The following is a 23,538-nucleotide window of genomic DNA, read 5'->3' as shown; positions in this document are numbered from 1 at the left end:
CAGAGGTCAACCTGTGACCTGCAAGTCGTTCGTTAGTGGCGCTATCATCAGACATAACTGAATGCCTATGGCGGGACCATGAATGGCGAGTTTGCTTGCCTGAGATACCAACTTGAGGGAAAACGAACGCTCTTCTCTCACTCGAGAGAATTGTTCAGTGTTTCGCTCAAAAGCATCATCAAAACAATTTCCCACCAAGCACCATGACTTGGAAAAGCCCACCCGAGGCCTCAGACGAGGAGCGCCTCCTCCATCAAACAGACGAAGACAACTCGTCGTTCAGGGATCCACCAAGACGTAACGGTTCATCAATATGGCTCTGGCTTTCTCTAGCCTTGAACGCGACACTCGTCGGCGTGTTAGCAATCGGTTGATTCCATAAGGCTTCAACTCAATGCTCAGGGCGATGCATCCCCGACCCGGTGTACAGTCTGTCGCTTTTCCTCCCTCTCCCATCCCCATCTTCCTTGACTGACAACGTGCACTAGCACCCGCCGACGATGTAATCTCATGCGAGACTGTCGTCTTCCACAGCGGCCTACACCTAGACAGGACCGAATACCAAGGCCCTTCCGATGAGGTCAAGGCCAACTGGGAAGCCCTGTACAACAGTAAGAGGCTCCCCTTGCCCACCCCTCCCACAGTACTCCCATCTGATCGAGTTTGATGATGCTTGATACCTTTGAAGGGGGTCCAAGGGACGTGGGTATGTTGCCGTTGAGGGTAACAGGGTCAAGGAGTTTGACGTCTCATGCCGGCAGACGTCGTCACTGGCGGTGTCAAGGTGTGTGTGAATGAGGTAACAAGGTGTTGTGTGAGCTGCTTCCTGGTCTGCCGGTGTGCGTGGACGGCTCATTGGACGGTCAGCACCACTTGATCGCGCCGAGAATATTCAGGTTTCGAGAAGGCGCAGAATGACGTTGCCAGAAAAGAAAATACCGTTTGAACTGCGACTTCGCTCGGAGACAGTCCGCCGCACTCTGCAGGTACAAACACCAAAAACCCATCAAGGCTTCTTTGCGAATATGATCGACCTCGATATTTGCCTAATGTGGTAGGCGGGAGACGTGTACAAAAGTTAGATCGGCGATGGCGTGCTGCACTAACAGTTTCTGCGGGTGATTATGTGAGTAATTGTTAGTGTCAAGCACGTGGTGACTTGCCAGCTTTCGCACCTTTCGCCCGTGTTTTTGTGCGTTTTGTCACGTGTAGTGTATCTTTCCGTGCGGGAGAGGGTGATGGCCAGGAAAGACGGGTGATGAATGCTGCCATCCGAAAGCGCGAGAGGCCAGAGGGATGGAGGAAAAGGTGTCAGCCAAGAGCTGTCAAAGTCATTTCCACTCAAAGATTGGCGAGAAAGAAAACTTGAAGGCCAATCACCAAGACTCCAAAAAGGGACAAGTGCAGAACCGATAAGCTGATCGCAAAATCTAGACCAACTATGTGGACCGAGAAAAAGCGAATCGGCATTGCGAATGTCAGTGTCAGCATTCACGGCAAGAGTGCGGGCAGCCGCCTTCCCGACGTCATTCAAAGTTGTTCTTGCCTTCTTGTCCGTTGTTGCCCGTTTCATATCGATTTGAGAAAGAGGGGAAGTTGGACAAGAGAACAAAAAGTCCGTCCAACCCCGCCTGCTGAGATTTCTTGTCCTTCGGTTGATGCTCCGGGGGAAAGAAGTATCTTGAAGTACCTTTGTTGCCCGTTCGTCTTCTCAGCGCCAACGCGACAGCACTGCAAGATAACGAAAGCCCTGCCACAGCTGACATCAGAAACACCGAGTTGTTCTCAGCCTCAAGCGGATGGCTGATGGCTGATGGGAGCGAGATAGCAGTGCTGCAGTGATATCGAAAGCGCATGGCTTTGATCCTCCGTCATCGATAGTCTGCGCCTTTGATCCCAACTTGGCAAAGAGATGCGGACCAAACATATCATCCGGATGAAGCTGACGATAATTTCGTTATCACTGTAGTATCATCATCGAGAACGATCAGATGTGACAGCTTGTCGGTCCAGCTCAGCCACTCGATGTCCACGAACGTCGGCGCATTGATTGTTCAGGCACCGCCAAAGTAGCATTCGAAAGCCACACTGCGCCTGGAGTGCGCCAACCTGAAGATATTGTCGCGTTATTACTCGTCGGTTAGGTGCACGCATTGGCCACACTCTGGGGGCCAGCCATGTGGGGCCTCCCTTTGGGGGCCCGCTTATAACCAGCCAACCGACTCTCATTGTCCCTTTGAGAATTGGATTTTGTACGTAACGTGCAAGGTCTATAATAGTATAGAAACTACACTCAACTAGAATATTACTAATCTTTATTATATCGTACTATAAATAACTTTATTTTTCTCGTCTCATCATACTCTATCTTTTATATATACTTTCATTATACCTATATTTAACCCCGACATTATATTCTGTATAGAGAAGGCCGCCCAGCATTTTATTATAAGTTAAACTATAATTATAACCTGATCTACTACCTTACAATCTAAAGCTAATGCTAAAATTAGAAATAAAGGGACGGTTACATATAAGAATATAGGGGAATTATTTAACGTTAGTAAAGCTATCGTTAAGAAATATATAATATTTATTAGGGAGGGTAAGATTCTACCGACCGGTATAGAAGCTTATCGACCGCTAGCCTTAATTGTAGACGAAAATAAAATTTTCAATATCATAGTTTAAATTATTAACCGTACCTACTTCCCTTTGAATAATACTTCCCTCATTAAATTAGCGAACCAATTACGTACGTAATAATTATACCCCCCTTCAATGAACCTCTATAGGAATTGGCTTATCGAGTAGCGAAAGAAATATTTTAAATCCGAATTTAAAGTAGCTAATTTTAAAAACGTAAAAAGAATAAATACTAAGGTTTAATTAAACTCTCTTAAAGATTAGTTCAAGGAAGTAAAAGTTATTTATAATAGCTTCAACACTAAGGAGAAGAACGTCTAGAATATAGATAAATCTCCCTTTCAAGTAGGGGAAATTAAGGGAACTATAAAAGTATAGATTATATTACTTTATAATATCCCCCTATATTACTTTATTAAATAACCTTACACTAATTATTATAATAATAAGTATTATTTATAAAGAATAAAGCCCGTAGAAAAAGTATTATATTTAATCCTAATAATTATGAAAATTTAACTATTATTAATACTATATCGGCCGCGGCTAAGAATATCCCTTCCTTCCTAATATTTAAAATATAAATTATAGTAAAGCTCTAATTTCGTTATTTACAATTAAATTTGATCTCTCTTAAATCAATTTAATTATAAGTATAAAGTAATATATAGGCTAATCACAAAGTAGATCTAGACGTAGTTATTATAACTATATTAATTAAATATAATAATATATACTGGGCATTGTAATAAATCAAACATTTCAATAAGCACTCTTTTAAATTATCTCCCTTATTTAATAGGACTATAAAGGACTAGTTTAGTCTATTACATAATTACCTACCTCCTTTTAAAAGACTAGAGCCTTTTAAAGGTAGCGATAGTATAGCGGTAAACTTTTTAATAAAGCTAAAGGTATATAGGGTATTATTTATAGACGGATTTAAAATTTATAAGGACCTACATATTTTATAATATTATAAGGCCTTCGATATTATACTTTATACTCTACCCTTATATATTAACTATATACTTCAACTACTTAATATAGGAATTCATTAAGTAATTAAAAAGGTTTACTAGAAAGCTCTAATAAACGAAATTACTAGTAGGGCTATTAATATTAACCGTATAATCTTTTTAAATAATTGGAAGAAAGTTAAAGAGGCGGGCTTTATTCGAAGTAATATTTATAAGGGATAGGAAAAGATTGGTCTTTAGCCTTTCAAACCCGATGTCCTTCTTAATAAATTTCGTAAAGCCGTAAAAGTATAATAAGAACCCTTATTCTCTAAATGTTTTAAAAAGCTATTATACTACGTAAAATCCTTCGTACCTTTAGTTCACCAGCTATATAGGAACTGATTAAAGAAGCTAATTTACTATTTAAAACGTAGGCTAATAATATAAAAATTACTTTAATAGTTTCCATTAATATATAAAAATTAATATTTAATTAATAGGAGAATTAGAAGCGCTATATTAAAATAGAAGTTTAAAAATAGAACCTTTGTAAATATATTTCTATTAGCAATAGCGCTTATACGAAAAAAGTATTTAATATTAAAATTATAGTAAAAAAGGTAGTTAATATAAAGGAAGAACTAAAGGAAATATAGCGAACCAGCCTTACTTTTATTAAAAAGATTGCCTTCGAGGAAAATTCTAATCTTAAATAATAATTACTGCGAAAATTAAAGGCTAAGAAAGCTATACCAAAACTTAATAAGGATAATATTCTTAACGCTAATAACCTTATTAGTATTATTATAGATTATTTAGAATATAATTTAATATTTAAGTAAAAGGAAGGCTAGGACGAAGCTATTATTAATAATAACCGCTGTAGGTTTATAACTTGTATTTAAAATCCTATTTATTTATATTATATATTAGAAATAAAAGTATAGAAAGCTACCTAACTAATAGAATAGGACTTCAATACTTTCTTAACTAATTTTAAAAACGAAGAAAATAAATTCTATAAAGCTATAGGGAAAGCTACCCTTCCTAATTATAATCAAGATTTTATACCTCTCAAAATATATAGTAAGAAGCAGGCTAGAAAGATTCATAGAGGGAGCACCTTATCAGTTAAATTTATTCTAAATAATAGGGATATAAAGGATATACTTAATAAACTCCCTACTATATTATAATATATTTATTTAGTTAGGCTAAGGTTAAGATTCCCCTTAATGCTATACTCTCCTAAGAAGAAATCTAGGAAAGGGAAAGAAAAAGCTATCGATATAGATTCTAATAAAGAGGTTATAACAATTATAACGGTAGCTAATAAGAAGCTAGAGGTGACCGTACGCTGTACAAAGGTAATTATTATTATAAACGGTAATTCTAGTGATAATAGGAATTTACAAAGGGAGGAGGAGGAAGAGGAGGAATTGGATATTATATTATAAAAGTCTAGCGCACGAGCTACAAAGCCTTTACAATACTACAATAACATATTACGACATTTTAAAAATAATTCACTTATACTATTGAATGCACGCAATTAAGACGAACAATCTGAATCCTTAGCCATCTTTTTTACTTGTATTTTGGTAGAGAAACAGATTATTAAAGATTCTGGCCGTTACAGACCTTGCACGTTACATATAAAAAATCCGACTCTCAAAGGGACGATGAGAGTCGGTTGGCTAGCTGTAAGCGAGACCCCCAGAGGGTAGACTCCATACCTAACCGACGAGTACGGTCGTTTCCTGCGTTTATATCAACCCCGTTGCCCTTTGGGTTTGTCCAATTCGCCCAACCGACGGCTGTAATCTCCCCAAAGAGGTGACAATCTTAGCGCCCGAAATGCACCGAGTTGCAACCTCATATCACTGCGACCATGTGAAGATGCCGTGAAGAGAGATTTCTTAGGTTTTCATGTCCCGTCTCTGATATCGATTTGCCCCTGGGCATACTTGTATTGGTCGTTCGTTCCATGCTGTTGCTGTCGGGTCACCGCCAAGTACTGTGACCTACCACCTCGGTATCCCTTGGCTTGTCTCAAGTGTTGTTCACCACGACATCAATATCGTGTACGCGGCAAACCGTAGGCGACAGAGAGGACAAGGTCGACGTGGTGGTGAATCTTTGGCTGTCCGTGGACCGGATGCATGTTGATGCCTGGTGAAGAGCTGAAGATGCGGAAAAGACAACCAGGAAGAACCCTTCCCCATCCAAGCGTCAACCGCCCAAGCCGCATCCTCAGAAGGCGGACATCACCCCCAAAATAATTGTTAGGGTCCACTATCCATTTGACACTGGCCCCAGTCCTGTCCGGAGTATACAGTGCATTGGTCCATCTCCTTCACACATGTTCATTTCTTGCTGTCAACACCGAGAAATTGTTCACACTTTTCTTGGACTTTTTTCATTTCCATGCCATATAAAGCTTGTTTGGACGTTTCTCGTGTCCCCAGCTTTTTTACGTTTTCTGTTTTCACCTCAGCTTCTTATCAGGTCCCATAGAAACTCCGACTCGTGAGTGGATGTGAAACCGCACTTGTGCCTCTCACCTTCTTTTTGCAGTAGAGGCAAAAAATCGGTAAAATCGACACCGCAATGCCCTCTGGTTGGACTTTTGAGGTGAGCGGTGAGGTGAAAGTGGATGTTGGAAGAGCACTTGTGCAGGTACTATTTTGGACACTGTGGGGTCGACTTGCCAGGTGGGGTAGTGAAGCTCATTCGCGCCATTTTCCCTAACACCACCGCGAATGATCACCTCACTGTCTCTGGGGACGGTGATGTGCAATCTAAGAAAGGCATGTCGTCTAAGATATGCTCGTCATGTTTCTCTCTGCCCGTCCATTCATAGCTTCTCCCGACTCGCGACAGTTCTTCCACTTTGCACGGCATCAATTTCTCTCAAACCTCAAGCTGGGAATGGCTTCCAGTCCGCCACCAATTGTAGGCGACACCAATGTAGGTACCAGGAGGTACATTAGCCCATGTCCATCCCAAACGGCTGGCTATTGGCCAGAAAGGCCAAATCCAACGCTATTGATGGCTTGCCCGCGGGTCCAAGTCTTCGTCTCCTCATCAATGATCGAATCTCCCTCCCGTCCCCCGTTGTAGTTCGCCGTCTACCGTCTTCCGACCCGGTAAACTTTTGCACTAGAAAACAAGGTCAAGGGGCTGGCCTCTGGAGCTTTCCGTCTTTTTGTAGACTAAATCAAAACCGTGGATGTGATTCGTGCACGGCATTGGGACCACTGGGTGGCATGGAGAGTGCTCCGGTACCTCAACAAGTATTAATCCACACGGCTTCCCAGATTCCCATCACCTCATTGTTTCCCTCTCTTCATTCCTTCCAACGTAATCGTCAACTGACTCGAGATCAAATATACAAGTTGGGTAGAAACACAGACAGCCAAACGAAGCAACAGGCACCGTCGAGGTTACAGTCGCATTAAACCAACATCCACACATCCAACATCATAGGGCCCCACCACCAACCAGAACCAGGGCAACCAGGAATCTCTTTTACCGATATACATCCATTTCCAACGAAATCTCCAATTCGCTTCTGAGCCTCCAGACCTCCAAAAAGACCGTGGGTTCCAGAACAAGAAGGGTGACGGCGGCTTGACGGAATTTCCATTATAAACCGCGAAGCTCTCGTACCACCCAACCAAGCGAATCGAAGCGCATTGAAGTGGAGGTTCGAGTCGAAGCGAACCACACCGACCACACCATCAGCAACCACAACAAGCAGTCGCCATAGCATTCAGTTGCTCAGTCGCTGCCCGACGAATTGACAGTCGCTTTCGAAGCACAGAAGAAGAAGTGGTATAAACAGGCCCGTTCGCCGTTTCAACTCGGAGACTTTTAGATCCCCAAACTCGACATAAACTCGACACAGGTTTTCGTGCGCGCGTCCTTCCACCGGACCACATCAGTACCACCGCCGATCAGCAACACATCATCTCTGTCGATCATCCATCACTGCCCCTTATCTCTCCAGCTTTCTTGAACGGTTGGGGCGAAAGAAAACGCACGGAATCGGGCGAAACAACACGCACGACTCGTTACACGAACAACCACAACAACACCAAAACAGCTATCCCCAAGCTATCCCCAAATCTTGCCTCACCAATACGTCAGAACTACAACACTGTCGGGAAGAAAAAGGAACAAAACCACCGAGGCACCTCGTTCACCTCCGGTCGCAACAAGAATCCAATACACACGTCCGATGATCCGGCCATTTGCGGTTCTACCATCATCACCACACTACAACGCAGCAGCACCAGCAGCATCAGTAGTATCTCTGCAGACATCATCAGACCTGCAACAACAACCACAAGCACAACGTGCATACCTCTACCTACGATCACAACCACAACCACAACAACCATAACTTAACCACCACCACCACCACACAACCGCAAAAATGAACGCCTACCTATACCAATCCTCCCTCTCCTTCCACTCCATGCCCGAACCCCCCTCCTCCATGTCCTCCCGCTCTCCCTACTACCCCTACAACCAGTCCACCTACCACAACCGCGATCTGGCCTTGCAAACCTACCTGGCCTTGCACTCCCAACACGAATCCCTCGTCCAACACCTCGACGAACTCCGCCCCTCCAGCCCTTCCACCTCGCCCACGCGCTGCTCCGCGCCGCACGGCCGCTCCTCCCCCCTCCCTCGACAGCGCCAGCGCTCCAGAGGCGGGTTCGGTCCCGCCTCCGCCACCGCTTCTGCCTTCGGTAGTTCTTCCTCGCTTACCAGCTCGTTGGATGACCAGACGCTTGCCGAGGTGGCGCTCGAAGAGGCCAAGCTGTGCGATGTCAACGAGGGAATCAAGCGCACGCTGACGGAGCTGCTGAATTGCGAGGCGACGAGGGGAGAGGGGAACAGGCAGTTTCGGAGTTGGGTGCAGGGACGGTTGATGGAGGCGGAGAGGGAGTTGAGGAGGGGGAGGAGGAGGAGGAGTGCGGGATCTGCTTGCTCTGAGTAAAGGGCTATGATGGCAGATGAAGGACGGGCTGACAAAGTCTGCAAATTGGGGAGCAACCTTCTTCCCCTTTTCTTCCGGTTCGCCACTCAGTGTTGGCGGACCACATTGTGCCTTGCACGGCATTTTTACGACTTGCTTGCATCTTAGCTTGGAGTTTACGGATTGTTTTGTCTTTTTTTCTGTTATGCGCGGAGTTTTGTTTGGTCTTTTCCATTTTCTCTTTCGGAGTGGTTCTCTGAACATTGGGGGACGTCAAAGCTTGGAAGCCATTCCGACTCGTCGGGAAACACCGGCCAGCAATATCGAGCAATCTTGAGTGTGGCTCCGTCATTGCGATGACATCGACATTGCCAATTTCTATGGAACCCTGTTATGGAGCCCACCCAGCTGGAGCATCTCGCTTCGCCCGTGCGGATCCGGGTTCGAGCTCCCAAAAAAACCGGGTTCGGGAAGCATGGAATGATCGGGAAGTGGAATCCCAGAATGGGCTGTGTCGCGAGATGGCGGAAACATGGGACAACCATGTTCCAGCAAATGTGGTCGGGTAATTTCGCCCTTGGCAATCATCGCGACGCCAACAAGCATTCGAGATTCCACAATCTATTTTCGGGACTGTTCGGCGGCGGCGGCGGTTGGAGGGCAGAAGAATCGAAGCACCGGCGATCAGGGGAGGAATTGTCACTGGAGTGGAGGCATCTGGTAGCATCATTATCATCAGTTCGGAGGATTTTCAACCAACAGCATGTTATGGAAATTGGGAGGACGGACGGGAAGAAAGGGACAGACAAAAGCGGCATTACGAACCAGGACGGAGGAATCAGAAGAGTCGCATCACTTGTCTACTTACCTATGCATAGGGGCAAAAACTTATTCGTTATTGTAATTTTTAGTGTTTGGTTGCCTTTTCGATACGGTACTTGGCAATTGGTTTGGCATTTCTGGGAGGGCAGAAAGAAAGAAGACACAAGTTTCAGCCATTTGGATCCTGGGCTCCGGTGTTCGATGTGAATTGCTTCGTATATGCTGCCGCCATGTCGACGCTCAGGTCGGCGTTTTGAATATCGGTCGGCGTGCAGTGATGGTTTGAAGTGTATTGAGTAACCCGAGGGGTGCATTCAAGATTATCGCCATGTCGCAGTTTGAGTGTTGCAGTCCCGATCGCAGTCGCTGTTGTCGGGGTCATCGTAGTAGTACCAAGAGACCCAAGACTCCCAAGAGCCCAAGACCTGAAGGAAGCGAGCCGACCGCCCGGTAACGTGGTGGCATTCGTGATTGCGGAGTAGCTGGTCTAGACCATTTCCTTGGTGTTGTGAACTGGTGCAGCGAAAGTGGAATGGAAGTGGAATGCTCGGTGGAATGCTTCTTTTACTGAACCCTAACCCGGAAATGCAAGTTATCGGAGCATTTGAAGAGTGGACGGTCACGTGGTGGCGTGTGTGGGAGAAGAAGGGAGCTTGGGCCAAGTGAGTACTGGCTGGAGCTTGGATTTGGAGGTCTCGCGGCAGGCAGCTTTTCTTGATTGCAACGAACTGCCTGCCATCCAAAGTTCCAAACGTCACTGACATTGACGGGCGCGAACAGAACAGAGCAAGACAACGACAACCACATCCCATTTCCCGACCTTCGATCGACGGTCTACTTTGAAAACTACAGTAGACAGCTCCGGCTTGACACACGGCCCAACAGCGCCTACCTACCTATCTGTTCCCTCGCATGCGCACACGCTAAACTTCGACGCGACACCCACAACTGCCCACCATGTCGGTCCTCCTCGAGACCAGCGCCGGCGACATTGTGATTGACCTTTTGGTCGATTACGCGCCCAAGATGTGCGAAAAGTCAGTACACTCTGGTCTACCCTAACCAACAAGCCACATACTTACCGTGCCACCGACAGCTTCCTCAAACTCTGCAAGGTCAAATACTACAACTTCTCGCCCATCCACTCCGTACAAAAGTCCTTCTCCTTCCAGACCGGCGACCCCCTCGGTCCTTTGTCCTCCGAATCCGACGGCGGACAGTCCATCTGGGGCCTCCTCTCCGGCGACCTCTCCGGCGACCTCTCCGAAAAGACCTTCCCAGCCCTCTTCCACCCCAAACTCAAACACCTCGAACGTGGCACCGTCAGCATGGCCACGGTCCCCCACCCCTCCGATCCCGACACCCGCCTCGCCGGCTCCCAATTCATCGTCACTCTCGGCGACAACACAGACTACCTCGACGGGAAGGCCGCCATCTTCGGCAAAGTCGTCGAAGGCTTTGACGTCCTCGAAAAGATCAACGACGCCATCGTCGACGAGCGCGGCCACCCCTTGGTCGACATCCGCATCAAACACACCGTCATTCTCGACGACCCCTACCCCGACCCGGCCGGCATGCGCGAGTCCAGCGCTTCCCCACCACCCAGCAAGGCGCAACTAGCCACCGTCCGCATCGCCGAAGGCGAAGAACTACTAGACGTGGAAGCCAGCGAAGAAGCCGCCGCCGAAGCGGAACGAAAACGTCGAGAGCGCGAAGCGGCCGCGCAAGCACTTACCCTAGAAATGATGGGCGACCTACCCTTCGCCGAAGTCAAGCCTCCCGAGAACGTCTTGTTCGTGTGCAAGCTGAACCCGGTGACGACGGACGAAGATCTCGAGCTGATTTTCAGCCGGTTCGGCAAGATATTGAGCTGCGAGGTGATAAGGGATCAAAAGACGGGGGACAGTTTGCAGTATGCGTTTATCGAGTTCGAAGACAAGAAGAGCTGCGAGGAGGCGTACTACAAGATGGACTCGGTTCTTATTGATGACCGGAGAATCCACGTGGATTTCAGTCAGAGTGTTAGCAAGCTGAGTGATGTGTGGCGGTCGGAGACGAACTCGAAGAGGAAGACTGCTGCGAGGAGGGGAGGGGGTGGGTGGGGTGGTGTTGACGAGTTGGAGAAGTGGAGGAAGTATAGGGATGAGGATGTTGAGTGGCGGAATGACGATAGCTATCAGATGGTGCATGGAGTGGAGGACTTGAAGGGAAGACATGATGGTGATAAACCTCCTGCTAGGGAGCCTCGACCTGATGTTGGTGGCCATGACAGGTCCAGATCCAAGGATCGTGATCGCAGACGCAGTAGGAGTCCTCTTCGAAGGGACCGTCGGGACGACCGTGACAGACGGCCACGAGATGCTGACCGCCGCCGAGATGATCGAGACTCGGACCGCAGAGACAGACGCGACCGTAGTCGTGACCGACACCGCGACCGAGACTATGACAGGGACCACCGCAGAGACAATAGAGGTCGCGATGACTATAGGAGGAGGTAGGGCACACACAAACTGCATTAGGGAATATTCTATCTTTGTCGCCCCATATCCGCCAAAAACACAGACACCCGAAAAATGCACATCTCGGAACCGAGATCTGCCCTGGCTTGTTACAACCTGGCTGAATAGGGCTGACATTCTATGCAATAATGTCGGGCCACCACGACTACTCCATCGCTTACGAGCATCCAATTGTCTCGGACCTAAATGGTTGACACGACGGAGGCACGCCTTTTAGCGGACCACTCCATACATACATTTCGCCTCCTCTCTCCACGTTTCTTGTCGTCAATGTGGCACCCCCCGAAATACAGATACAGAAATGGTCGACAACCGCCGTCTTCCGACGATTTTATGGCATTTTCTGGCAAGCCGGGCAATATCTGCTGATGGATGGCCAAACTTTCGCCTTCTCAAAGCCATCAAGGTTGCACAAACACAACTGGGAGCTCGGTATGACTTGCCCTGCCTGGTTTGGTGAAGCATGTTCCACGTCGACCTGTGCGCGCCAAGGTTGCGTATCAGCTTGTCATCTCTCTTCCTTCTCGTGCGTAATGGGTGTGGGTGGTGGGTGGTGGGTGGTGCTTGCTTGCTCGGACACACACAATTTTCGATCCTTTGATCCTGTGCCCCATAGTGCTGTTGTGGTGCGAACAGCACTACACACCGGACTACGGAACCTCCACTCCGGCAACGGCAACTTTTGCTCCCAGTCCCATTGGGATATCACATATCTGCTGCACTTGCATAGGAAGGGCGAAAGGGGGTGATACTATGTGTTACTGCTCGAGGGTCGTCGTATACTCTAAAGGTCGTGAACTTTCACAGCTTCCACTACTCCCACTTGCCTCAGATGCACAACATCGGTCGATGGTTACGCGTGGCCGCCAACGTCAACGGCTGTCCACGAATTAGATGATAACTCCCCTCACACTGCGGCGACCTGAGCAGTCCAGCCCACGGCCAGGCGGCCGCCACGCCCCGCGGGTCGTGCGGGCGTTTCAACAGTCGACAGACAGTCAACGGAAAGCAAAGTCGTACGCGCACAATACGCGGCCACCCACATCCTACCGTTTACTGCAAGGCCCCCTCCTCCCCTCTTTTTCGCTTGTGTGCTGTGTCAGGTTAGGCCTACCCGCCGTGTTCCCGATGCCAGTTGGGGTTGGAGTAGATCGTCGGACCGAGTCCGGCAGACCTCTCTCGTTAACCTGGGTCTGATCCAATAGAGGTACCTTTGTTCTCCTGCTTGTAAGGTGAATAGCCATCATGTTGATATATACGCCCCAAAACCATCAATTTCGACGATGGAGGACGATGAGGATGTTGACAGTGCCAGCCAGTGCAAGGGGCTAGAGGTATCGAATAACTCATCTAGCATCCCCTGTTAGGTGTTGTTTGTCACAGTCTTCTAGGTCTGGGTGAATCTCGTCTCCCATGATTGCAGACAACTTGACGGCTAGCCATTGAGACCGCAGAAAATGATCGATTGGAGCGATTGCCAGATGGGGGAGATAACACACTGTGGTCTGAGGCCAATTAGGTACATCGAGATTGTGTCCCCTCGCTGGCCTCCGTCAATATCTTGCTCGACTGAGGAGCCGAGGGTCTAGCCTAAGTAGCGGTCGATCGGACCCTCGACTGCAGCCACCTGGTACCTTCGGAGAGAAAAGTCACTCCTTTTCCGATCCGAAGCTTATACGCTCGAATCAACGTGTTTCTGATGACGCTGTTTCATGGCTTGCAGAGGCTGGATTGCGGCGCAAAATCTCGTGTTATGCCAGGGGCTGTCCCTTGAAATCCCAATATCTGCAAGCCACGAGTTCGAGGGGTCTAGCTTCAAAACTCCTGGACAAGTGAAGAAGACGACGACGTTGTCAAGGGATTGGACACTGGATCTTCCACCATGTTTAGCATAACACATGAAGCTTGAAGGAAGTCCGTAATACGTGTGCTGTCTATTGGTGTATAAAATTGGATTCCTTCTCTTGATGGTACCTTGCGGTGGGTCACCTTGGCTCATTTTGCCAGCCCAATCGCTATTCGCTACATCATCTTTTGCAGTCGACGGATGTTTGCATCTGGAGAGGAGGACTTGACAGCGCGGTTTGCGGATACTGTACCATGGGCTACTGCAATTATCCGAACGCCTTCGAGCCCAGCCGTCCGTCCATGCCCAGTCCAGAAATCTTCCGTCGCAACGCGGCAAACCCCCCACACACCCACACCCACACCCACACGATTCCGCAGCCATTTGCCATTCGATGAGATGGGGAAGAAGATGAATGGAATGTTGGTCTCGTGCAGTGTGTTTTGTCCGAGGACATGAAGGGTCCTGCCACCGTTAGACTTCCCATGCCACACAGACGAGATGAGGCGGAACGGCGCTGTGGAGGATTGGATGGCATGACAGATTCCGTCAGGGCTCTCTGCAAATCTGAATGGCTGATGCAACGAGAGTATCGAAGGCCTTCCTAATTCGCCAATGGTATAGATCATTGGCCGAGGCTTCTTCCGACAAACATTATCTCGACGCTTCTGGGGGCTTGTTTGAGGCGCGCACACTCCGAGATCTTAGTAGCGTCAACTCGATACGAACTGCCCTATTCCCGTACGCAGTACACTAGCCTCTGTTGCTGTGGTTGACGGTTGCTGCGAGCTTGGGAGTGTATGTGTCTTCCGAACGTAACCCTACCTTACCTGACCTGCTACCTGAGGAGGCTTCAAACTCTAAACAACGGTGCTGTTGGTCCCGTGTTTGACTTTGAGCCATGACAGCTGGCACGGTGGCCTCTTGCCGAAGCTCTGGCTATCTCCGACAGGCGGACTGAACTGGACGCTGTCGATACTTGTGTTTGATGACTATGCTGGCCTGACGAGCAGATGGCTGCTGCAAGAGGAAACAAGGAGTCCCTCATTTCGGACCTACTTGCCTCACCTGCCTCACCTGTCTTCAATTCAACGACAGTGACTCCTTCCGAAAGTTCTCGCTAGCCGTCGGCAACGCCTATCGCGACTGCTGATGATATTTCGGACCGGACCGAGGAGTAGCAGCAACCAAGGAAAGAGCCGGCCGATCATTCAGTTCGGTTGTATCGTGTCAAACATGAAATGTCAATTATTACACCCTGCATTGGCGGAAACGAACGGACGAAAACACTCCCACAGCAGCCAGGGACTTTGTGTCGAGCGTACGACAGTCATTCAGTCATTCACAGCACTGTCTCTTCTTTCCTTCGTTTGATGCAAAACATAATGGCATGACGGCCCTGCCCGCTCTTCCACGTCCGCGATGGCCTGCCAACGGAGGGGGAGCTCTTTCCCGATGTAGTGGGTTGGCAAATCGGAATAGCAGGCACCTCGCGGCTGGTAGTGGACAGTGGACAGTAGGTAAGGTAGGCAAGGCAAGGCCAAGTGGGCAGGAAGAGATCGCTCACTTTTTGCGAGTGCCGGTGCGGGTTCAAGGCGATCCGATCAGACTCAACAAAAAGTGATAGAATCAGGGGTGCCTTCCTTGGGTGCCTTGGGTGCCTGGGGTCGTGTTTGGCATGCCAATGTTTCTGCAGGACCAACTGGCCCTATGGCTGTTTCCAGTAGCGCCGCACCGTTCGCTGTCGTCGCCGGCGTGCCGTTGTGTTTGCTGTCAAGGGGGCCGGGGCTCATACTGTTTCTTCTTCATGATCCTTCGACTCCAGCCATCCTCATCCCCCCCGCCGGCTGCGATAACTTCCTTCGGCGGCACTATGACGACAGATCAAGCACATGAAAGACTTGGCGAAGTCGCAGCGACAGCAATAGCGACAGGAGAGGAAGGAGAAGACCGTTAGCCGATATGTCCTCTCGAAACTGACTTTGCATGTCGCACTTGCCATCCAAGCCATCCAAGCCATCCCAGACCGGACCGATGACAGACGACGAGCACCTTCTCTGCCAGTACCATTTCGCTCCAAATCAGCAAAAACGAAACCGGTCACGCCTCAGAGACAATACGCTAATGATGTACGACAGGAAGCTACAGCATGGAAAAGCAAACAACAGCCCTCCGCAATACTGTGTACGAGGAAGGCACAGTGGGGATATGGGACACTCTTCTCATTTTTTATGTTCAGTGGCAGGAGGAGACGATGTCAGTCTTATGACTATTCCACCTTGGGCAGATGGCAACACCTTGGCTTACTCAAAGAGGAAGGGGTAACAGCTGAGCTCTGACTGCATCTGTAATGATCAGATGCCTCTTGTGCCTGCCAAACAACAGTCTGAGCAATCTGAGGGGGCACTGGTCGAGGGGAGGTGCGATCGGGGATCATGGATCAAACATTGCACCGACCTGGGCATCGTCAATCAATCTCTCCATGTCACCTAAACCCGTTGGCACCTGGGTTCTCTCTCCCAATTTCTGTCACTTATCACTTTTCGCGGAATCATCATTTATCTCCGTTTGAAGTGTCCTCTTATCAGCCTTGCAGAAGCGGAGCCAGATGCCGAACAGCCGGTGCAACATCGACAGACGACAGACGACAATTGACATCAGTTTCCAGCGAAAACGACGAACGAAAAGCAGTGAAAAAGAACGAAGCCTGCGAACAGAAAAGAACCGAGCACAACGCGCAAGACAAGCACCAACCGGACAGAAAACGCCAACCGAGGAAAAAACCGCCTAAAGCGTCCATCATTTTCACTGTGCCAGGGTTACACGAAGCTGCAAATGGGAGGGGTTCGACCTCAGGTCACGTACCATACAGACAGCTCGCAACACCATACAACAACATGGATGCATTACATACAATGAGTGCTGTGTTCGCCATACGGATGGAGGTCTGCGTCGCCAAGTGTCCTCCATCTTCCTTCGTTTCGTTCTTTACCTCTTTTTGCTTTGTCTTGTTCTCCCAGCCCTTGACCCTCCCTTTTTCCCCCACAGCTCTCGCTCAGGGCTGACATCTGTTCGCTTCACTCCAGGGCAGCAAGCCTCAATCAACAATGCCCAAGATGGAGAGAGAATTTCTTGTACCAACAGCTCACAGCCATGAGCTCTCTACGTGGTTGCCTTCCATGCTGCTGCAGCGCTCATTACGTGCTAGTCAAGTACTCATGTAGCACTGGGCTCTCATGTACTCATGTCACTCATGCCACTCATGTCTCACGCACGTCGTTTGTCTCCATGTTCCGAGTGGGACAGGGGTAATGGGGTAGTCAATGGGCTGGGAATATGAGGCTCGCTCCCTCTGCCCATGGCGCTCTCCACCCTCCTTCTAGCCATCCAGCAAACACGTGCTACAACTAGGACGACGACCTCAGATCCTGGCTGTCATTTATGTCAGTCTGAGGCTGGTTATCTGGGGTGCCTATGAAGATGAACATGGACCTGGAATTGCCTCTTTGAGAGAGTTTTTTTTGGAGATTTTCCCCGCTTTCTTCAGTTGGCATACCTTACCTTGAAGCCCTTTGCCATCATATATCGATCTTTCTTGGCTTTTACTTTCAGCCTTGGAGGTACTTCTCTGCAAAGGCTTTGTGCCATTTTCTGGCTGGGCTGCGACCAATGGCACACACACCTAAATCTTTTCGCACGTATGCTATACCTGATTTGGCACATCCTTTCTCCTCTTATTCCCACTGTGTCTTTGGTTTGTTTTTAGAGAAACGAATCAAGATGGCTGCTGGCGCTGGTTACTGAGTGTATCCATCCATGTCGAACGAAGGACGATGATGCTGTGTAAAACGCCATCAGTTCAGGTACATGCTATGTTTTCTTTTTCCTTGCATTCTTCTTCATAAAACGGGCAGACGTCTGGCTCTGGTAAAAGAGTATGCCAATCCATTGCCCAGTCAAAGCATGATGTTATGAGTGGGAGAGGATTCGTTTCCTTACACATCAGTCGAGGTTGACGCACTGTTTCTGCATTCTTTATTTCTCCATCCTATCAGGTTTCTACAAGCCCCCTCACCGTGGCCACGATCGAGACCTGTCTCTAATACTTACGGCGCACTTTGCCCCGGAGACCCAGGCCAGACCCCCACCCCTCCCATGACCCTCCTTCGCAAGGAGAGATCTACCTGCCAGCATCCGAACAGTGAGAGGCTTGAAAGGTATCTCGACTTCACGGCCCCTTCTTATCCCCTTGCTCTTTTGCCACTAATGTCCACGCTCAGGTACCTCTCCATGAGAGTTGGTGCAAGTGTCACAAGCGACGGCGGGAAGTAAATCCTCAACTACCACAACAGCCGTCGCCCTTCTTTGACAGCGGAGCCAAATCTCAAAACAAAATACGCCTTCACACTAAATGGTCCTTCATAAACTCGTGTGCGCACGCTTTGCTTGCTGTAAAAACCTAGTACCTAACTAGGTGGTCCAATCAGCCTCTCCGCATTTCTGTGCACTTGTACCACAGCTGGGATCCCGGATTCATGCAGATATGGACAGCGGTTGCATTTCCTTTTCCCCTTGCACTTCAGCATGGCAGTAAGGTGGGCTTCCGATGACTTCTTTTCCTAGAAGTACCCTAGCTTCGGTGCCAGTGCCAGGATGAGGCTGGGACTGGCCGCACTGGGGAGGCCAACAAAGAAACAAGAGTTGCCCTATGGGCTCTCTAGCAAGGTAACTACGCCCTATACGCCTGGCCATAGGGTAACCTAAGCCAGGGGGGGGGGGGGGGGCAAGCTGGGGTAAGGGTTTGGTATCATGTAAGTGTATGTGTGTTACGATACCGTCTTTCAGATCCTGTAAGAAACTAACCATTCCCTGACGAGATCATACTGTACAGAGATTGCCTGCTTCTTCTTCTATGAGAGTGAGGAGCTCGAACGGCCCTGGCTTAGTGGCTAGACTGCACGATGAATTGCCTACAAACAGAGTAAATGTTCGTGCTCAAGTCTGGGCACCCCAAAAAGGGGACAGGGGGGGCTTGTTGACTATCCTGTCATCAGAGCATGAAGAGAACTAGGTGAGACCGAGGACTTATAACACTATGGCATCTCCTGCAACACCTCGTCTCTGTTTTCTGTATCTGTCTTGTCTCTCGTTTCTTTCTCTTTGACTTTCAAGACTTTCAGGTCACTGCCTTTCTCAGTTCGGTTGGATTTCATATCAACTTGGCTTCCAGGTCACTCCCCCTTCATATCAACAGAGTAACCCTCGGCATAATCGATCAGTCTTTAATCACTTTCCGCCTGCGGCACGGCATCCTTTCGCTTTCTCGCATTACCATACGTCCAAGCCCTTCGTTCGAGGATTCCCCAGTCAGACAGACTTGTCCGAGAGACAGAGACACGGCCGCGGTCACCCGAGTTTTATAGATTCGAGACATTACTACAGCCATACAGACATACACGACGCACGCACGACTTAAACGTCCGAGTTCACAACCTCTTCACACCGAGGTCAAGTACGCGAGTAAGCGAGCTGTCAGGTTGGTCTTGTCCTTCCTTTTTTTCCCCAGTCCTTTCAAGTTGCTCTTCTTGGTTATCCGGGGGTTGTGCATCTAGAATAGGCTTTTCGTGCCTGAGTTCCGGGTTGGGGGTTACAAGATGCCCTCGGTGTGTGTCGGTGTGTACAAAATCAAATGAACGAAGTCCTGGGAGAGGGCATCACTCGAAGGGAGGCGAGAAAAATCCGAAGTGAGAGTGAAATGAACGGGGGGGTGGTGTGTGGGACAAAGCTTGACTGGCAGCTCTAGCATGAACACTCGCTCACAAAACGCACGTCAATCAGGTCCCGGGTCTCCTATCTAGTAGCTGGAGCGCAACACGAGACACGCATACCTTACGCATTGGGGTACCTAGACAACCATAGACAGCGCCTTCTCAGTCAGGCCACCGAGGGATTCTGAGTCTGTTCTCACACCAGCTCTTCTTATCGGGCTTAATCTACCTTGAACGATCGAGTCGAGTCCGGATCAAGAGCAATCAGACAGGAAGGATCCAGTTCAGAGTCTGCCCCGTCTGCATTTGGCGCTGCTGTGTCTGATCACCACCCACTCAGAACACATTCACCCCGCCTTCACAGCTCTTTTGGCAAACAGTTTCTTCGTACCTTTCCACAACATTGTCACCTCTCTAGCAACGATTCACATCCCTGTTACCAGCTGCAGCAGTTCGCAAAGCTCGCCCTGCAGCACCTCACCCCTACGAGCTACCACAGCCGAGCAAGTCTCTCAGGACCTGCACACCACTGCCTCTTGCAAGGATCAGTCCCTGATCGGTGTCTAACAACGGACGCCCAGGCGGAGTTTCAAGGCTTTTGATCGCCATCAGAAATCTGACACGGAGAAATCTTATCAGTTCAGGCCAAAAAGGCAAAGGGTTTCGAGCAAAATCCGATCAGGCAAAACAGAGAGATAGACCACGGTTTTGAGGTTTAGCTGAGGTGTGGCTGGACAGACATCGGACGAGACAACATAAGGAAATGGTGTCCCAGACCTGCTATACCCCTCCCCATCACGGTCACCACACACACGATCAAAGACGATATAGTAGTCGCGCCGGCCCTCCTTACTTTTGTCACGGCGGTCCATATTCTACCGAGCAACGTAGGAGTTACTCTTCTTCGGAGCACCACTCTGCCCACCCCCATCACGGACATCACTCGCAAGGGAGAATAGGCTCAGCATCTGCTGCACTTGGTGTTGGAGCTCTTAGCATGTCTGATCAAGGATCTTCGTCAGCAATGGATGCGGAGTCGCAGCCGCAGAGGAAGAGGATTGCTGTTGCTGTAGGTTTAACCTCTTGAGGACCTTCCGCCTCACTTCGACTTCACCTTTTTGTTGAGCAAAACTGACAGCCATCAGTGCGGACGTTGTCGCAAACGCAAGATCAGATGCAGCGGTGACCCGGGCCAAGGTCAACCCTGTACGAACTGCAAGAATGCAGGGGTAGAGCAGTGTCTGTTTCTTCGGGTTAGTACAGACCGTCCTTGCTTCTTCAGTTTTGTTTGCACCACCATCACTAACCCTTCTTTTTCTGCCACAGGTCTCCTCCCGCGACATTCCCTTGAAGCCCGATACATCCTCCGACTTTGGCTACTCCGTCGATGACGCCCGCCTCTATGCCAACAAACATACCATGAGCCCGGCCTCCCTCCACTACGGCCAACATCCCGGGGCCGTTGGCATCGGCAGCCTCCCTGGCACAGCGGAAGATCCTCTCATGGCTCAATACGGTCGTGGTTACGCATACGGTCACCATCAAGCTCCGCCGCCGACCAGTCATAAACAGTACTTCCCTGCCACAGCCTCATACGCCTCAGCCCCCAACCCCTACGGCGATCCTACCGCGGTTGGCGTGTCCGGTCAATTCGGTGATTATACTGCAGCGGGATATCCGCCAGTACATGTTATGGCTCATGAGACGGTCGGTATCGTACCTAGTTGGGGTTCTGCTGCCAGAAAGACCCCTTACGGTGGAGTGTACATGGACTCAGCTCCTGAGTCTTACGGGGGGTACGGAAGCTCGAGCCTCGTCCATCGCCCGGCACACCATGGTGCTCATCACGGCCACGGAACTGCTACAACGGAATCCCAATCCCCTAACTTCTCTTTCTCTGGCGTAGCTGCGTCTCTACCAACAACCAGCACCGGCGCCGATCGGTTGTTGCCGAACCCCACAGCCGGCGCCTCTCGCTCATCCCTCCCCTACCCCGGCGCAGCTATCAAGACGTCTCAACCTGGAGTATCAAGTACACTCGCCGATGTCGCTGCTTCCGCAACTGCGTACGGGGGTTTCGACGGTCTCCCTGCGTCTTACGGATCAGCTAGCACCGCCAGCGCTGGTCACTCTTCCTCTGTTCGCTCCCACTCTACCTCTACGGATACGTATCACTCGTCTGTCTCGGGAGCAAGCACAGGCGCCGGGGAACCTCAAAGCATCTTTGGCGAAGAGGGAAGAAGCTTGCAGAGCCAGGGGTCGGCATTTGACATGAACACTTATACCGCGGAACCGCTGCCTTCGGTTTCCACGAGTAACAGGAGGGACTCGGTTGATGGGTCCTCGGCAGCTGGTAGCGGAGCATTGGCCAACGGCCTGTCAAATGGGCAGGCGTACGTGCCTAGTGAGAGTGTGGTGCAGGTCGGCCCTGACCATCATGCTGGCCATCAGGGGGTTTACGAGCAGCAACGTCACCAGGCGCTTGCTGATGGACACAGGGCTTCTCTTGCGAGCCACCGCTGAGATCGTCCGGCCTCACTCTCTTACCACATTGATACCCCCCAATAACTGGGAGGAAGTGGTCTTGTTGAGAAGACCCTACAGTGTGTGGTTTGCTTTGAAAAGTATTATCAAGCCATGTCTCCGAGTGGACATCATAGGCTGGCGCGGCGGTAGCACAAGATACAGGAATACAGGCACGGTATTAGGGGTATTGAAGGCGTTCAGTTGGTACGCGGCGTTACACAGGCGGTTCGGGGGGGCAAAAAAAAGCACGAATGCGGCCAGGAACTCTCAGCTTGGTCGGGAAAGAGTAGAGCACAAAAGAGGCCCAAGCAAGCAAGGCCTCGGTCGGCAGGGTAAGGGACACGGGCAGGGGCATGGTCATGGGCTTGAAGGATGGGGATGGACATACCAGCCTCGAGGAGTCACGACATACCCCCCGCCGCCGTGCCTTGCATTACGCCCGAAAGAATCCTAGCAGAAAGTCAGGTATCATATCACTACCTCCATGAGGGGTACGTATCACTGCTGCATTTCATAATCACTTTGTCAGAAGAAGATTCGTTTACCTTGTTGTTTTACAAGCTACTCTATTACAGTCGGGATTTCCTACTTGTTTCGGAGAAACATCTTTTCACTTTCGGGGCGTCTTGTTTTCTCGTTGTTTTCTTTTATTTCCTTCTGGTTTTGGTTCTGGTTGCTCGAGTCTGCATGTGTTGTCATCGGTCAAGGTAGATACAGCATCATACCATACCTTAGTCTAGGTACCTTACCATTTCTCAACAGTTAGAGAGAGAGAAAAGTAATGCGAAGATTAGTCTGCCTATCAATATCTGCATTTTGAGTCTCTGCTATGAAGTTGTCTCGAGCAAAGATGTGATAACTGGAACAGCCAAACCGGCGATCCTTTCGACGAGTCCCACTGGAAAAAAACTAGTGGGCACAGGTTGGCCGTGGTTTATATCCGGACTTCCTCTTCTCCCGAACCTTCTCCCGCAACCGTTTCTCCCGTCCCTTTCCTCCCATACCTTTTTGTTCCGAGCCCCCTTCTCCCGTTCCCTTTTCCCCGTACAGGTACCGTTTTCGTCCACCAGCAAGGCCGGTACAGCAAGGCACACTTTCATCAACGCCATGACTTCATCTCGTGTAGTACACATGAAATTGCAAAGATGGGGGTGTTATGCGCCTGTAACTACCTCTACCTAGTGGTTAGCTGTGTAGAGGTAGCGGAGGAGGGTGCACAATCTATTTCTGAAACGCGGCAAGGTGCAGGAAGGTCCCAGGGAGGTGCAGCATGAGATATCGCTTTGCAGCATATGGGCTGCAGATACAGCCATGTTACGAGCTGTAGGTATTGTAGCGGTACTCCTTGAGAGGGTGGATGAGCACAAAGAGCAGATTTGGACGGGGCTAGCCGCTAGAGTAATAGAGAAGGGAGGCACTGGACTGGACTAGACTAGACTAGAGTAGACAGGTTAGTCTA

The 23,538-nt window shown here is 49.5% G+C and overlaps 5 protein-coding genes across 5 annotated transcripts; all 5 read left to right on the top strand.

Moving 5' to 3' along the window:
• Window positions 1–203: 203 nt before the first annotated feature.
• On the top strand, window positions 204–667 carry B0H65DRAFT_547120 (uncharacterized protein; the record flags this gene model as incomplete). Its single annotated transcript, XM_062829491.1, has 2 exons — window positions 204–297; window positions 489–667. The coding sequence occupies 2 exons, from the start codon at window positions 204–206 to the stop codon at window positions 665–667; spliced, it is 273 nt and encodes a 90-aa protein (XP_062685442.1).
• A 7,382-nt stretch (window positions 668–8,049) lies between these two features.
• B0H65DRAFT_421814 (uncharacterized protein) lies at window positions 8,050–8,619 on the top strand (the record flags this gene model as incomplete). The annotated part of the gene is made up of 1 exon (XM_062824367.1): window positions 8,050–8,619. The coding sequence occupies one exon, from the start codon at window positions 8,050–8,052 to the stop codon at window positions 8,617–8,619; it is 570 nt and encodes a 189-aa protein (XP_062685441.1).
• A 1,539-nt stretch (window positions 8,620–10,158) lies between these two features.
• On the top strand, window positions 10,159–12,113 carry B0H65DRAFT_145456 (cyclophilin-like domain-containing protein). The gene is made up of 2 exons (XM_062820995.1): window positions 10,159–10,457; window positions 10,517–12,113. The coding sequence occupies exons 1-2, from the start codon at window positions 10,378–10,380 to the stop codon at window positions 11,916–11,918; spliced, it is 1,482 nt and encodes a 493-aa protein (XP_062685440.1). The 5' UTR covers window positions 10,159–10,377; the 3' UTR covers window positions 11,919–12,113.
• Window positions 12,114–15,981: 3,868 nt separating this feature from the next.
• B0H65DRAFT_145462 (uncharacterized protein) lies at window positions 15,982–17,314 on the top strand. Its single transcript, XM_062820996.1, has 2 exons — window positions 15,982–16,730; window positions 16,872–17,314. The coding sequence occupies exons 1-2, from the start codon at window positions 16,221–16,223 to the stop codon at window positions 17,007–17,009; spliced, it is 648 nt and encodes a 215-aa protein (XP_062685439.1). The 5' UTR covers window positions 15,982–16,220; the 3' UTR covers window positions 17,010–17,314.
• Window positions 17,315–20,316: 3,002 nt separating this feature from the next.
• B0H65DRAFT_419335 (uncharacterized protein) lies at window positions 20,317–22,076 on the top strand (the record flags this gene model as incomplete). The annotated part of the gene is made up of 3 exons (XM_062824201.1): window positions 20,317–20,622; window positions 20,699–20,806; window positions 20,880–22,076. The coding sequence occupies 3 exons, from the start codon at window positions 20,317–20,319 to the stop codon at window positions 22,074–22,076; spliced, it is 1,611 nt and encodes a 536-aa protein (XP_062685438.1).
• Window positions 22,077–23,538: the final 1,462 nt, after the last annotated feature.

The sequence above is a fragment of the Neurospora tetraspora genome, assembly GCF_033439725.1.
Source record: "Neurospora tetraspora strain CBS 560.94 chromosome Unknown B0H65scaffold_2, whole genome shotgun sequence".
NCBI classification, from domain to species: Eukaryota; Fungi; Ascomycota; class Sordariomycetes; order Sordariales; family Sordariaceae; genus Neurospora; species Neurospora tetraspora.
This window is presented reverse-complemented; position numbering and strand designations above follow the sequence as displayed.

Coding starts and splice junctions, on each gene's coding strand:
- B0H65DRAFT_145462 (XM_062820996.1), top strand. CDS start 16,221: ATGGATCAAACATTGCACCGACCTGGGCATCGTCAATCAATCTCTCCA. Junction 16,731..16,871: donor TGTTCGCCATACGGATGGAG/GTCTGCGTCGCC, acceptor GCTTCACTCCAG/GGCAGCAAGCCTCAATCAAC.
- B0H65DRAFT_145456 (XM_062820995.1), top strand. CDS start 10,378: ATGTCGGTCCTCCTCGAGACCAGCGCCGGCGACATTGTGATTGACCTT. Junction 10,458..10,516: donor GCGCCCAAGATGTGCGAAAA/GTCAGTACACTC, acceptor TGCCACCGACAG/CTTCCTCAAACTCTGCAAGG.